Source organism: Plecotus auritus, assembly GCF_963455305.1.
Source record: "Plecotus auritus genome assembly, chromosome: 1".
NCBI classification, from domain to species: Eukaryota; Metazoa; Chordata; class Mammalia; order Chiroptera; family Vespertilionidae; genus Plecotus; species Plecotus auritus.
Window position 1 is genome coordinate 144,284,242 of NC_137770.1, and position 15,195 is coordinate 144,299,436.

Sequence of the window (15,195 nt, forward strand, 5' to 3'; positions counted from 1 at the left end):
TCTTGATTTCTTCTGTAGATTCCCCCTGCCCTATTACTGAGAAAGAAAGGGAGAAAGGGCCCCAGCCCATTTGGCTCAGTGGATAGAGCATTGGCCCTCAAACTGAAGGGTAACAGGTTTGATTCCGGGTCAAGGGCACATAATTCAGTTGCAGGCTTAATCCCAGCCTTGGTCAGGGCAAGTGAGGAGGCAACTAATCAATGTGTCTCTCTCACATCGATGTTTCTCTCTGTGTGTCTCTCCCCCTCCTTTCCACTCTCTCTAAAAATCAATGGAAAATTATCCTCAGATGAGGATTAACAAAAAAAAAGGGGAGAAAGGGAGGGAAGTTCTATTTACAGCAGAAGGCCAATTTATGGATGATAGAATTAGAAAATCACCTTGCATCAAACTGTTTTAGGTAAAATCTTCAATGAATGCTAAGACTTGTGGGTGAAAATATGATAAGAAACAATAGATTTGCCCAATTCTCAGGATGTGATAGCCAGCCTCCAAGATAGTTCCCAATGATCTTTGCCCCTAGGTAGTATCCACTCACATTGAACAGGCTGTACTATGTCACCAATAGAATATTGCAAAAATGGTGGTGTATCTTAAAAGTGGTTAAAATGGCAAATAATATTTTATATATATTTTACCACCAATAAATAATTTAGGGGAAAAAAAGGCATTAAACTAGGGGGGAAAAGACATGTGACATCTTGTCACACAAAAATAATGCAGCTTTCACCGTGCCTTCTCTTAAAGCATTCTCTAGGAAAAGGTAGGTGCCATGTTACAAAGGCACTCAAGCAGCCCTATGGAAAGGTCCATGCAGAAACTAAGGTTCTTGGTCAGCCAGCATCAACTTGCCAACCATGTAAATAAGCCATTTTGGGAGAATACCCTCAATTTTAGTCAAGCCTTTAAATAACTGAGTCTAGCCAACATCTCTGACTGCAATCTGATGAAAAACCTGAGCTAGAAATACCCAGCTAAATCCATATTTCTTACCTATAAAAACTATGAGACAATAAATATTTATTATAGTTTCAAGCCACTAAATTCAGGGTGATTTGTTATGCTGCAATAACAGGCTAGAGACATTGTTACGAGGAGTGGGATGCTACCCTAACAAAACAAAAACAAAACTAAACTAAAAATACGGAATTAGGCAGTGGGCAGAAGCAGGAAGGACTTTCAGATTATGAATGAAAGCCTAATAAGCATTGAAGACATGGTTAAGAATCCTTATGGCCTTTCAGGAGGCTGCTTTGGAAAGCTTAAAAGAAAGTGGGGGCAGGGAGGGGGAAAATGTAGTAACAAAGTTTAGCAACATTGTTTCTTATGGTAATATAGAAAATAGAAAATGTATTTAATGAATTGTATAATTTACCTAACTAAGGAGATTTTCTAGATTATATGAAGGACTCTATTATCTGACTCCTGTGACTGCTTTTGGTCCCTTGGCTTTGCGAGGAATGAGAAGGGCTGTTTTAAAGGCCACTTTCTCCTTTGATCTCTTCTTCTGTACTTGATTCCATCAGTTCCTTTAGAGTCCTGACTCTAGAACCTATCCAGGTTTTATCCTCATTCCCAGTATTTGGGAGACCTCTTGGGAGATGGAAAAACAATGGCTGCTCTTCCATTGCATTAGAGGCCCAAAAAAATCTGTCTGCAGGCCTCATCAGGCCTCACAGCCATTTCTTTAGTCTGTGTTTGCCACATGTCAGGAGAATATAACAAGTCAGTGAAGTGGATTGTGTAAGATTACTACTCAGCAGTAAAGACAGTGGACAGGGAGATTGTCTCTTTGAAATCTAGTCCTACGTAGAGAACGTATCTGTCTATTAGGCCATCAGCCTGGAGTTTGTGGGCAGAGCACATGGTTCCTTTTTGGGTACCCTGCAAATTCTGACCCTTCAGTGTCTTGCCTTTTTCTCCTTCAGCACTAGGCTGGAAATGTAGACAAACCATGGCTCCCCCACATTTTGTATGTTTCTAAGTCTGTACACTTTGCTTCTGAAACTTGCTTTTCCTACAGTCGGAATATCATCCTCTTTTTTTTACTGTAACTCATCTTTAGATGATAGAAAACTTCTGGTCGACTTATACATGTAAGAGGTTTACTGGATAACAGAAAATTCTTAAATATATCACAATGCCATCCTGCTACTTAGAGAAGTGCCCATTTGAGCTACCAAGTGGAATGATCAGTAAGTCCTAGGGTGCTGAGATAGGGAGTTATCAGTAGAGTCTGACTGATAAGTGATTGTAGCTGTCTTTCTGTTCTATGTGGAGTGCCATGGTGTCTCTCAGGGGCAGTGAGGCAATTTTGACCAACTTTCTAAAAATCATTCGATTTCGCCACCATCACAAAGTGTATGAATTTATCCCAGGGAGAACACTGTCACAACGCATATCTGTGAGGCTTTGACAAAACTCTAGTTCATCCCTTGCCTGTTCTTTCTACTTCAAATGTGATTGTGATACATCATATAGAAGGAACTTATAAGTTAATTGATGCCTCCATTTTTTTACTCTACCCTAATTTGTTATGTGTAAGTCACTGCTGGTTTCATCATGCACATTTCCATGTATAAAAAATACATTTAAAATTTTCAAATTATTAATCATTTTAATGATACTCAGAATCTGTTTTATATTTGCAAATTATGGGACTGTTGGATTCAGTAACATATTTCAATATATTTTACAACATTCTCTTCTTGTTTGTGGAGAGTTATGGGTCAGCAGCAGTTTCCCCAAAACCTACTCAAACCCCTAACTCTGTGAAAGAAATTACTTTACTCCTTTTATTTCTCTTTCACCTGATTGAGTATCTACCAGTAAAGTACTTTTTTCTCCAATTAATAACATTTTTAAAATTGCAAATATTGAATATCTTGAGAATGTACTTTTTAAATTACAATACTGGGTTCATTCAAGAAACATGATTAAATTGCTTTGCCATAATTTGTTATATAATATGCCTTGCTTTTTCAATAGTATATTTTAACTGTGCTAAATACAACTTCTTGGATTTAAAGAAAAAAGAATATTCCCAGTTTTTCCAGACAGAAAACAATGCTAACTGTAAGGAATGGTTTTCAAAGATGAAATCTAGGCCATTGTCAGAAAACCACTGTATGAAGAGTAAAACAAGGGTGTGGCTGTAAAATCCATTGTTAAGATCTTAAGGCAGTGCTTCAGAAACCTGAAACCAAAAGGGTTCAGAAATGTCAAGATCATGAAAGACAAAGAATGAGGAAATATTCCAGGCCAGGAAAAACTGAAGAGACATGACAACTAAATGCAATCTATGATCCTGGATTAGATTTCCCCCTTCAGTATAGACAACATTAATGGGTGAAATTTGAATATGATTGTAGATTGGCTAATAGTTCTATAACAATGATAATTTACTGATTTTGATCACTGTACTATAATACTGTAGAATTTTAATCATATTTATTAAAACTACACATTAAAGTACTAAGGCTAAAGGCCATGATATTTGTAATTTACTCTCTAACAGTCCAGAAAAAGATGGGGATAGGAGGTAGGGGTGAGGATAGACAGCAAAGAGGGTAGAGGGGATATGATAAAATGTGTGAATAGTACAGAGAAATAATGTGTAGTATTTTGTAACTTTTCTCAAAGTCTTAAATTCTTGCAGCCCAGCTGGCGGTGCTCAGTGTTTGAGAGTGGACCTATGACCCAGGAGGTCACAGTTCGATTTCCAGTCAGGACACATGTGGGCTTGTCCCCAATGTGGGGCATGCAGGAGACAGCCAACCAATGATTCTCTCTCATCATTGATGTTTCTATCTCTCTCTCCCTCTCCCTTCTTTTCTGAAATCAATAAAAATACATATTTAAAAATATGTAAATAAATAAAATTGTTAGAGGCAAAAATAGAATATTGGAGACTAGCTATGGTTATGGAAAATATTAATCACGCTCTTTTGACCATGGTTGCCTTGTGTTGGTTAAAGAAAGGACATTCTGACCTGGCTGGAAATTTTACACTCCCAGGACATGGGAGTTAACCTTGGACCTGGGAGTCAACCTTGGAAACATTTTCATTCAAGAACTCCCCCTCTGCCCTTCCTTCTAATCTTTGAAAAAATATCCTCAGCCTGACTGGCATGGCTTAGTGGTTGAGTGTCAATCTATGAACCAGGAGGTCAAGTTTCGATTTCCAGCCAGGGCATATGCTGGGGTTGCAAGCCGGATCCCCAGTGTGGGGCATGTAGGAGGCAGCCAATCAATAATTATCTCTCATTATTGATGTTTCTATCTCTCTCTCCCTCTCCCTTCCTCTCTGAAATCAATCCTCTATAATAAAAAGCATAGTATGCAAATTGTCCCCTTGACTGAGAGTTCAACTAGGGGGTGGGGCCACTGGGGGAATTGAGGGAGGCCCCAGCCAGCAGCCAGCAGCCGGCAGCCATTAGGGACCCTACCAGCGCACAATTTCCATGTACTGGGCCTCTAGTAAAAATATATATATATTTTTAATTTAATCCTTCTGGCCAGCTGCCCAATGACCCAGAATGAAAGACAAAATTAGCATTACTTACAAAATTCCTCATGAACAGGCCTCTTCTTAACTAAATAATCTCATGTCATTCTTCAGCCCCACCATACATACACACACACACACACACACACACACACACACACACACACACACACACATATCAGACTTTCTGTTCCTGAAAAGTTCTGCCTTCTCTTAACTCTGTACATGTAGAGGTTTAAAGCTTTAACTTGAATTTGAGTGGAAGAGTTTCAGCAGTGAAGGGCATTTTAAAAAGGCAAGGGGATTATAGGTAATTCTCAATGCTGAATTTTGAAAAAAATAGAGCAGTAATGACAACTTTGATTGAGAGTTTTCTGAGGGCCACAGCAGTAGCCCATTTCTCTTCCAGGAGATAAGTAGTCCTAAACAAAAGGGAAGTCCAGTCCATGCTTGAATTCACAAAACACTAACCAAAAAGCCTATTTCCCACAACGCCCAACCACACCTTAACAGTGTTTACTATTATATTGGCAATACCTCCTTTATTTGTTGCCAACTATCTATACATATAAAGAGGTAATATGCTAATTGCTGTTATGGTGTCCCCCATAACAACCAATTGCATATTGATGCGTGCGCAGCAGGGGGCAGACGGCTGGAGCCAAGTTCCCAGGGATCTAAGGAGAGAGTCTGAGGAGAGCGCCTGACACGAGCCCGGACTACAAAGAAGAGGAAGCAGCCATGGGGAGCTCTTCCAATCCCCCTGCACTGACACCCAACCCCAGCCCCCACACTCCCGGGGGTAGGGGGGGGACAGGGAGCCTGGGGAGACGGGGAGAAGACACATGGGGAGATGGGAGAAGACATAGCCTTGGGAGTAGCTGCAGCCCACACCTCCGACTCCCGATCTCTTCCCCCACCACCCCCGCCAGGGGCGCCCACAACAACAGCACGCTGGCGACCACCCATCAGCACCCCCAAGGCACCCACCACTGCCAGGCCCCTTCCGCTGGGGCCAGGCACACCTCTCTTCCCTACAACTCCAGACCCAGGTGGAAGCAGGCCTGAGCGGCCCCCCAGGGCCAGGCCCTTCCCACCCAACAGCAGCAGCACCGTCTCCGCAGCGGAAGTACACTGAACCGCGTTGGGGGCACGGCTAAACCTGCCCTCCTAGCCTGCCTGGCTTTGCCCTGGCCCGGCCCCCACCCCACTCCAGGAGACTGGAGCTCCACCCTGAGCAGGTATGGCTGTAGAACAGCCACGTTCAATTTATTTTATTTTTTTTTAATATATTTTATTGATATTTTACAGAGAGGAAGGCAGAGGGATAGAGAGCTAGAAACATCGATGAGAGAGAAACATAGATCAGCTGCCTCCTGCACACCTCCCACTGGAAATGTGCCCGCAACCAAGGTACATGCCCTTGACCGGAATCGAACGCAGGACCCTTCAGTCCGCAGGCCGATGCTCTATCCACTGAGCCAAACTGGTTTTGGCCAGCCACGTTCAATTTAAAGAATGGCACCAAGCAGGAAGGTTTGACAGTTACTCCCCCTTCGGCCTCACCGCCCTCCTAGCACCCCACTAACTCCTTGCCCCCTGCCAGCGCCTCCAGGGACAACCACCGCTACAGGGCTGCTGGACAAAGTCCAGCCCTCTGAGGCCTGCGGAACCCTCTGCAAAGCTTCCATAGCTACAGTCCCAGGAAACAATCATGCCCTCCTCCCCTAATCAGCACCTGCTACCTGTGAGGGTACCCATGAGCTTAAAAATAACAATCCCTTCCCGTTTAGACATCACTTACTTACTTAATTTCTAGGTTTATTAGCTCAGAACCTCCTCATGACAACTCAGTGAGGTAGGCGGAGAAGAGATTACAATTCCTGTGGTATATATGTGTATTCAGAAATGAAGCTCAGAGAGGAAAAGTGTCAAGCCCAGTGGTTCTCAAGGTGCAGCACACGCCCCACGGGGGGGGGGGGGGGAGGGGGGGCGGCAATTTGATTTTAAGTGGGGGCAATTTGAGAATGAGTTAACAGTGAATTTTTTGCATTTCTTATGGTTCTAGGGGGCCTCATCTACCGTGTATCCTACATAATAAAAGGCTAATATGCAAATGAAGAAATGGTGGAATGACCAGTCACTATGATGCGCACTGACCACCAGGGGGCAGACACTCAACGCAGGAGCTGCCCCCTGGTGGTCAGTGTGCTCCCACAGGGGAAGTACCACTCAGCCAGAAGCCGGGCTCATGGCTACGGCTGGCGAGCACAGCGGCAGTGGTAGGAGCCTCTCCCGCCTCCGTGGAAATGCTAAGGATATTCAACTGATGGCTTAGGCTCACTAAGCCATCAGTTGGACATCTTCCCAGGGCTCCCGGACTGCTAGAGGGCACAGGCCAGGCTGAGGGACCTCCCCGCCCCCGAGTGCACGAATTTCGTGCGCCAGGCCTCTAGTCTAAATATATAAAAGCCTTAGCGATCGAACGACTGGTCAACCAGTTGCTATGATATGCACTACCACCAGGGGACAAATGCCTCAACACACAGGATCAGGCTCCCTCCTGTCTGGATCGGCCTGCAGGGATCAGGCTCCCTTCTGTCTGGATCAGGCCTACAGGGATGGGGCTCCCTCCAGTCTGGATCAGACCTGTGGGGATCGGGCCCAAACTGGCTATCCAACATCCCCTGAGGGGTCCCGGATTGCAAGAGGATGCAGGCCAGGCCAAGGGACCCCACTGGAGCACGAATCTGTGCACCGGGCCTCTAGTCTATAATAATAAAGGCATAATATGCTAATTAGACCAGACGTCCTTCCGGACGACCTTCCAGACGAAGCCAGAGCTGCAAGGGAAGCCCGAGTCCTGGGTGCCAGAGGGAAACCAGTGCCGGCAGCCGGGGGGAAGGAAGGCCTACTCTTGCACGAATTTCATGCATTGGGCCTCTCGTCTATATATATAAAAGGCTAAGCAACCATCTGACCATCCGGTAGGTATGACACGCACTGATTACCAGGGGACAGACGCTCAACTCAGGAGCTGCCAAGCTGCAGTGACTTGGCAGCAGTGGTTCTCAGGTGACTCACCCCAGAACCAGAGAGGAGGGAGCCTGATGGGGCCTGCGGGGATAGGGCCCAAACTGGCAGGGTCTCACGATTGGGTTATGTTGTTGCTGGGGCACTGTGAGCCCTGAATCTGGTTTACTGCACACTTGCATTTGCGTCCCACACCCTGTTCGACAACAACTTTGCAGAGTGCCCTCTTGCACTCCAGTACCTCTCAGGGGATGTCGGAGAGCCTATTTCCGCCTGATCCCTGCAGGCCAGGCCAAGGGACCCCACCTACCAGAGGGACCCCGCTCACTCCGCAGACGCCCTTTGAGCCAAGCCACCCCAGATGCGGATGGCTGGGGAGCGATTGCAGGAGGTTGGCTCCAGGCGTGTCCAGCCCGGCCCCATCTTGCCCAGTCCTGGCCTGCCGGCCACCTTCTAATTAATTTTCTATGTGCACAAATCCGTGCACTGGGCCACTAGTCCTATATAATAAAACCCTAATATGCAAATCGACCAAATAGCGAAACAACCAGAGGAATGACCAGTCATTATGACGCGCACTGACCACTGGGGGCAGACGCTCAATGCAGGAGCTGCCCCTGACTGGGGGGGGCAGCTTGGCAGCTCGGCAGCTCCTGCATTGAGCGTCTGCCCCCCGAGAGGGAGGCGACCAGCAGCGGTGATCAGGGATGGGACCAGCCAATGGGGTGGGGAGCCCCCCGATTGCCCCATCCACCAGTTGCCCCACATATGGCCCTGATTGCCGGCCAAGCCTAGGGACGCTACCCTATAAATTAGGAACAGTCTCTTAGATTTAAAAATTAAAACCTGGCAAGGCTACTCTAACACTGAAAAAACAGGATGATGCAGTGATGACATGCATGAACTCTGGCTTGTACATTTTATGGTCAGCCCTGATTCTGACACTTATAACTGTGTGACAAAGCCAACTACTTAACTTCTCTCTGCTTCAGTTTTTCCACCTATAAGATGGGGGGAAATGGTACTACTGCCTCAGAAGGATCATGTTATGTACTACTTTTTATAATCAGGGCAAAAAATGTAGCTGTCCATACAACAGCAAGATGCCTTTCACCTGTATGAAAAGTATGGTCACTGGTACATGCAGCGTCCCAGATTACGAGAGGGATGTCCAACTGCCATTTTAGGCCCGACATCTCCTGAGGGGTCCCAGATTGCGAGAGGACGCAGGCCGGGCTGAGGGGACCTCTCCCACTCCCCCCCCCGGCCCCCCCCCCACGCACGAATATTGTGCACTGGGCCTCTAGTTAATAATAATATGGAAGTAAGGGCAAGTAAAGGGGGTGGGATTGAGGATGGGTGTAAATAAATCCCTCCAGCTATAGTAAGGGCCCCCAGAGTGGGAGGGAGGGAGGTGTTGTCTCCACCCGCCTCAGCTCTTGTCAATCTCATAAGAAAGATTTGAAGCAAAGCAAGTGAATTTATTAAGAATACACTTGGCATATTAGTACAAGTGGACAACGCAGCTAGTCTAAGTGCCCTCACCTGGTGGAGGTTTAGGGGGTTCTATACTTTTCTGTCTATAGGTTTCAAGGTTCCTCTGCCAGATATATTGAGTTGAACAGACTAGATTTCAAGGTCCCCCTTTTACTTTGTTGTGGCTTTTCCCAGAGTTTATAAGAACATCTGGCAATTTTACCTTCACAAGTCCCAAGACTGCTGACTTCTCTGTTTAGTGGATGAGCTAAAACTCTCCCTTCTTTTCCCCTTCCCCTCCTCCTGCCTTAGTGGTTATCTTTTCTGCCTAACATCCCCGAAGTGATATTTGTCTTTGGGTTTAGCTGGCACAAATGGCATTAATTGGGTCTTTGCTCTCTATTTTCTCAGGCCAGGGTTAGGGAGGAGAGGTATTAACCATTTGCTCTCAAGTGTCCTTGTTTGGGGGAAGATAAGGTCTTACGAATCACTGCAAGCTGCCCAAACTGTTTGGCCTCATTTAATTTTGTCTCAGTTTCCCCATTTCACTTGCTCAGAAATTTTCCTAGCTTCTTACTATCCTGCCACAGGAGACAGATGGATTTCTAGCATATCTAATTGGAACTGAGTGCATTTCCATATAATACATAGTCATTAATGGTGAGTTGGCTGTAAGATATAAAAACAGTACTACATTTTTGATACATTATGGATTAGTTAGCATTGATGAGTGAAAAAAGGGTGACTCTAAGGATCAAATGAATTGGTGCAAGATTAATTCAATGTAATAAATAACTACCGATTTCTAAATAATGACCTACAACTTAGTCTTTAGAAAAAAAATTATTTCTGAAGCTAGAAGCCTCCAAATAAAACCACATATATATGATGTGCCTCTCCAATTCCTAATCCTTGCCCACATCTCATTCTATGGCAGTACTATGTAAACATAAGGACACTAGGCTGAAAAGAAAATTCTATTTTACAATGAACATTAACTCTTGAATTACACTCTCCCTATAGCTTTAATTCATTTCAAACGTGTTCGTTGGTTCCTTTAAAAATATGTCAATTTCTCAATTTTTACAGAAACTGTCCCTTATTCAAAGTCATATGTCACAATTAACTTTTCTTATGTCCTTGCTGACATTTAAGTTAATATCTATCCAGTATTAATATATCTTGGGTCACACAAAAATTCTCTGAAAAGCACAGGGTACATGTTTTATTATAATTATATAAAAGGTTAACTTATTAATTATTTCATTTTTAAATAAGTGACTTGGATCGCATAATATTTAGTATTAAATATTCCTTATCATTGCTTACTTAAAAATTAATATATGTTTTAAAATATGTGCCAGGCACAGCAAGGTGGCTCAATGGTTGGAGCGTTGTCCCATACACCAAAAGGTTGTGGGTTTGATCCCCAGTCAGGGCACTACCATCAAATAGTCTCTAACATCAAATTTTTTCAGCTATATTATCACATAACATCATACCATAATAAAAAGTTCCTTCCCAAATATTACCAAGGCAAGCAAACAAGTCTAACATTAACTTTATAATATATTTACCGCAACTTGGATTATCAGAAAATCTTAGTTATTACAAAATAAAATGCACAAATGTATTTTAAGTTTGATAACAAAACCAAGTTGTAGTAAATTTATATATGCTAAAAATACAATTCAAATATCATTTGCATATTAATGAATGCCAATTGCTAAAATTTAAAGCTAAGTATGCTTCACTAAATACAATGTTTTTTACTCTAGTATTCAACTGCAAAAAATTTCATAAAATAAAAAATCTAATTCATTCCTAGAACAAAAAAAATGATTACTAAATAAAGTCATCAGTCCTGGGATTTATTAAACACTGTACCACATTTGATAATTGTCCATTAAGAATAACATGACAGGGTATATATTAAGATAAATATAATCATTTTTTTCTTCTTCACAATTTATGAGACCTACCTAAGAAACCCTTGTTCATGGATTTAAAAGCTTAAATAAAATCTGAGAATGCTTCTTACTAAAACTAATTAAATCAAGTCTGCCATTCTTCCGTCAGTAACCCAAACAACAGACAGCAAGACAAAGCCCTACTATTGTCACTACCACAAAACCACCTCACTAAAGAAGTGAAAATGAATATGTATACTTGCTGCAAAAGACCTATAAAAATTTTTATGAACCTAACCGGTGCTCTAAAGGTGAATATAGTTATAATTATTATTTAACTCATAATTGCAATATTAATCTAAAAAATTTAAACTTGAGCTTTTAAAATATTTACCTTAAAAAAAAAGCACAAACATAAATTCAAACCAAATTTGTTTTAAAATAGCATTAGCTTTTCAATCACCTTCCTGATCTCAAGTATTTACAAACATGAAAATGTTACCTGACTTAGCTTTTAACACAATCTATAAAAATATGTTCCAAACTGGTTGTATAAACTGTTTAAAAGTAATATTCTTTGCTAATTTAAGATGTCCTCTGAGTCCTCACTTTGTTAAAAACAATTCACAGTAATTGTTTTCCTATGTTGGCAATATGTCCAATGAATGATTCTACAGTACTTTCTAGTTTACTTATAGCTTTTAAAATAAGTGAAAATGTCAGCAGAAAATAGGTAAGTCAGAAGAAGACAGATTAGTACTAGGCAAACTTTTGATTAAAAGACAAAATAGTCCCAAACAAATGGTCTGACATTTGCCATTTAAAAAATAATAAATAATTAGTACCAGTGGAAGAAGAAAAAAAGTCAAGAATATACAGAACTTCCGCCCTAGCTGGTTTGGCTCAGTGGATAGAGCGTCAGCCTGCTGACTGAAGGGTCCCTGGTTCGATTCCAGTCAAGGGCACATGCCCAGGTTATAGGCTCAATCCCCAGTAGGGAGCGTGCAGGAGGCAGCCGATCAATAATTCTCTCTCATCATTGATCTCTCTCCCCCTCTCCCTTCTTCTCTGAAATTAAAAAAATATATATATATATATAGAACTTCCAAATTGTTCTATTATGAAGAAAAAAGCTGATTAGATTTGTACTTATATCTATCCTATATAGTAAAAGCCTAATATGCTAAGTGTCCACTTGGCCGGTCGGCCATTCAATCAATCAAAGCGTAGTACGCTGATATGCTAAGGCCACTCAACTGCTATGATGTGCACTGACCACCAGGGGGCAGACAGTCGAGTGGTCAACCAGTCGCTATGACATACACTGACCACCAGGGGCAGACGCTCCAACCAGCAGGTTAGCTTGCTGCTGGGGTCCGGCCAATAGGGATTGAGCGACACAGGCCGGAATGGCCTGGAGCCCTCCCATGGTCCCTCCCTGGCTGGCCAACTTCCCACATCCCTCCCCGGCCCCAATTGTGCACCGGTGGGGTTCCTCAACCTGGTCTGCACCCTCTCATAATCCAGGACTCTCAGGGGATGTCGGAGAGCCGGTTTCGGCCCGACAGTGAAACAACCAGTTGCTATGACGCACACTAACCACCAGGGAGCAGACGCTCAACACAGAAGCTGCCCTCTGGTGGTCAGTGCGCTCCCTCTGCAGCAGCGCTAAGGATGTCCAACTGACAGCTTAGGCCCATTCCCCGTGGGGAGCGGGCCTAAGCTATCAGTTGGACATCCCCTGAGGGCTCCCAGACTGCAAGAGTGCATAGGCCAGGCTGAGGGAGTCCCCCCTTCAAGTGCACAATTTCATGCACCGGGCCTCTAGTGTATAATAAAAGCATAATATGCAAATAGACCAAACAACTGAACAGCAGAACGACTGTCCGGGAGACATTCCGGACAACCACACTATGACATGCACTGGCGCCAGGCCAACCAAGGTGGATGCATGCAATTGGTTGGGGGACCCCACCATTGCCCCGCAGAGGGAGGCCCAGGCCACCCTCTGCAGGGCAGTCAATGCACGGGGGGGGGGGGGGGGGGGCGGCGCCTGCGTGATCCATCGCCCCAAAAGGGAGGCCCAGGCTACCCTCTGTGCAGTGATCGATTGCGGAGCCCCGGCTGGGTGGGTGGGGCCTCCCTCTGCTGGGTGATCAGTCACGGAGCCCCACGATTGATCGCCCCAAAGAGGGAGGCCCAGGCTATCCAGCTGGTGGCCACAGAGGGAGGCCTAGGCCACCTGGCTGGTGGTGCTGCGGCATGTGAGTGGGGCCTCCCTCTGCAGGGCAATCGATATGGGGGCATCGCGATCAATCGCCCCACAGAGGGAGACCCAGGTCACTGGCCAGCAACGCTGTGGCAGCTGTGCGGGGCCGGCCAGCAATAGCCCTGCAGAGGGAGGCCCAGGCCAGCCAAGCGATCACACCCCATGCCTGTTGCCTGCAGAAGGAGGCGACTCACAGCAGGGGAGGGGGAGCAGTGCCGCACAGATGGCAAGCAGTGGCAGCAGCGGGGGCGGGGCCAGCTGGGGGAAGGAAAGCCCTGATCGCTGGCCAGGCCTAGGGTCCCTATCCGAGGGGTCCTGGATTGCAAGAGGGCACAGGCCGGGCTGAGGGACACTCCTCCCCACTCCCCATGCACAAATTTCGTGCACCGGGTCTCTGGTGTGAAATAATCAGTTAATAATATGTAGCAACAAACTACTATTGCTTAAGTCACCTAAAGATTTCACAAAATGATCACAGTAACACTTTCAAGAAATCCCTCTCATGTTTTCAATCAAGTTGTATTTCAAATTTTCAGCTAAATGGGTACAACTATATTCACAAATATGGCATTATTTTAGACCTACTCTTTGACTTAATATTCTTTATTAATAAAAATTTCAGTATTTCATTGTCTACATTCACTATCAAGAACTTAATTTTATCTAAAAAAGGAAAAAAATCTATTAAGTTGATGTGCTACATATTTAGCAACAACAAATGCACTTACTTTTTTCTCTTTCTCATGATGTTTATCCTGAGAGTGAGAGGAAGAATCACTTAAACTTTGATCATATGACCTATTAGATCCCCGTTTGCTCTTTTTCTAAAAAAGAAAATATATATACATATGTGTATATATATATAAAAAATTTTAAATAATCTTTTTGTTAGGGTTAAACCAATTCAAGTGTGAAATATTTCAAAATGTCTACTGAAGATAAAATGTCTCTCTATTTTAAATCATATAATCCATTTACACAGCCTCCATATATTACCTATTAAATTATAAAGAAAAATCTAACCTTAAATTTAACATTAATGCCATATTTTTGTACATTTATTAAAATGTGTGAAGACTATTTTCAAACAAGCAGTAGCTTATTTGTCACTTTATCACAAAACCTCTCATTAAAGACATTAAGTATAATTTTCAATTTCTGCTTTAAAAAAGTTTCAACCAAAACAGAAAATGCCATATTGAAGGATGCCAAGACTAGAAGAAAAGAAAATATTTGAAGAGTTACTTTATGCCTCTAGGAAAAGCAAAAAGTCTTTTGATCTCAAAAGTATTAAGGCATTACAGCTTTCTGCAGTTAAGAAAAAAAAATTAAAGAAAATGTCAGTAATAGACCCACGCATTTTTCAAAGCATTATTAAAAGTATTACACATTTCTGTTTAAAGTATTTTCACAATTTCATAATAAAGTATGGTGAGGGTTATTTGAGGTGTTTAAAACTTGGTGGTAGAATAATTAGTTTACATTATATAAAAATGACTATAAAAGGTGCTCAAATTCCATACAAATATAGACCTTATACAATCAAAAACTTTTTATTCCTCTACGAGCAAATGAAAGAACAGCATGTCAGTAACTAGCATTTATATAAACTTCTATTTATATAAACTTCTATTTATATAAACTTCAAAATCCATTTTCATTATTTCTATATTTTATCTATTTTCATTTCTCATTTAGAAAATGAAAATCCAACATGCTTTTAACATTCAAGAAGCAAAATTTTCAATATTACTATCTCAAAATTTCTCTACACACTTCAGTATTCTTTGTCAGTCACTAAAGTACATCAGTCTTCAACTTCCAAACAATATACATATATATTGGAGTAAGTGTACTTTTATCTTCCCTTTTTCTCTTAAGAGATCTAAGGTCTTCTTACAAGTCTTACATTCTTATATATATGCTTTTAAGTATTTCATATGCATAAATCAGAATATTGAAGTTATAAGCTGTTCATTTCAAGAGAAAGGGGTCTGTAA

General features: G+C 42.8%; 1 protein-coding gene across 9 annotated transcripts in view; it reads right to left on the bottom strand.

Moving 5' to 3' along the window:
- Nucleotides 1-15,195, bottom strand: part of MLLT10 (MLLT10 histone lysine methyltransferase DOT1L cofactor) — a 250,100-nt gene that overhangs the window by 138,989 nt on the left and 95,916 nt on the right. For 5 of the 9 annotated variants that reach the window (XM_080650472.1, XM_080650473.1, XM_080650477.1 and 2 more), the window contains one exon: nt 13,924-14,019. The exons of the other annotated variants lie outside the window; for them this stretch is intronic. In XM_080650472.1, the coding sequence (XP_080506598.1) occupies nt 13,924-14,019 (96 nt within the window). The remainder of the gene's footprint in view (nt 1-13,923; nt 14,020-15,195) is intronic. 9 annotated transcript variants of the gene reach the window in all.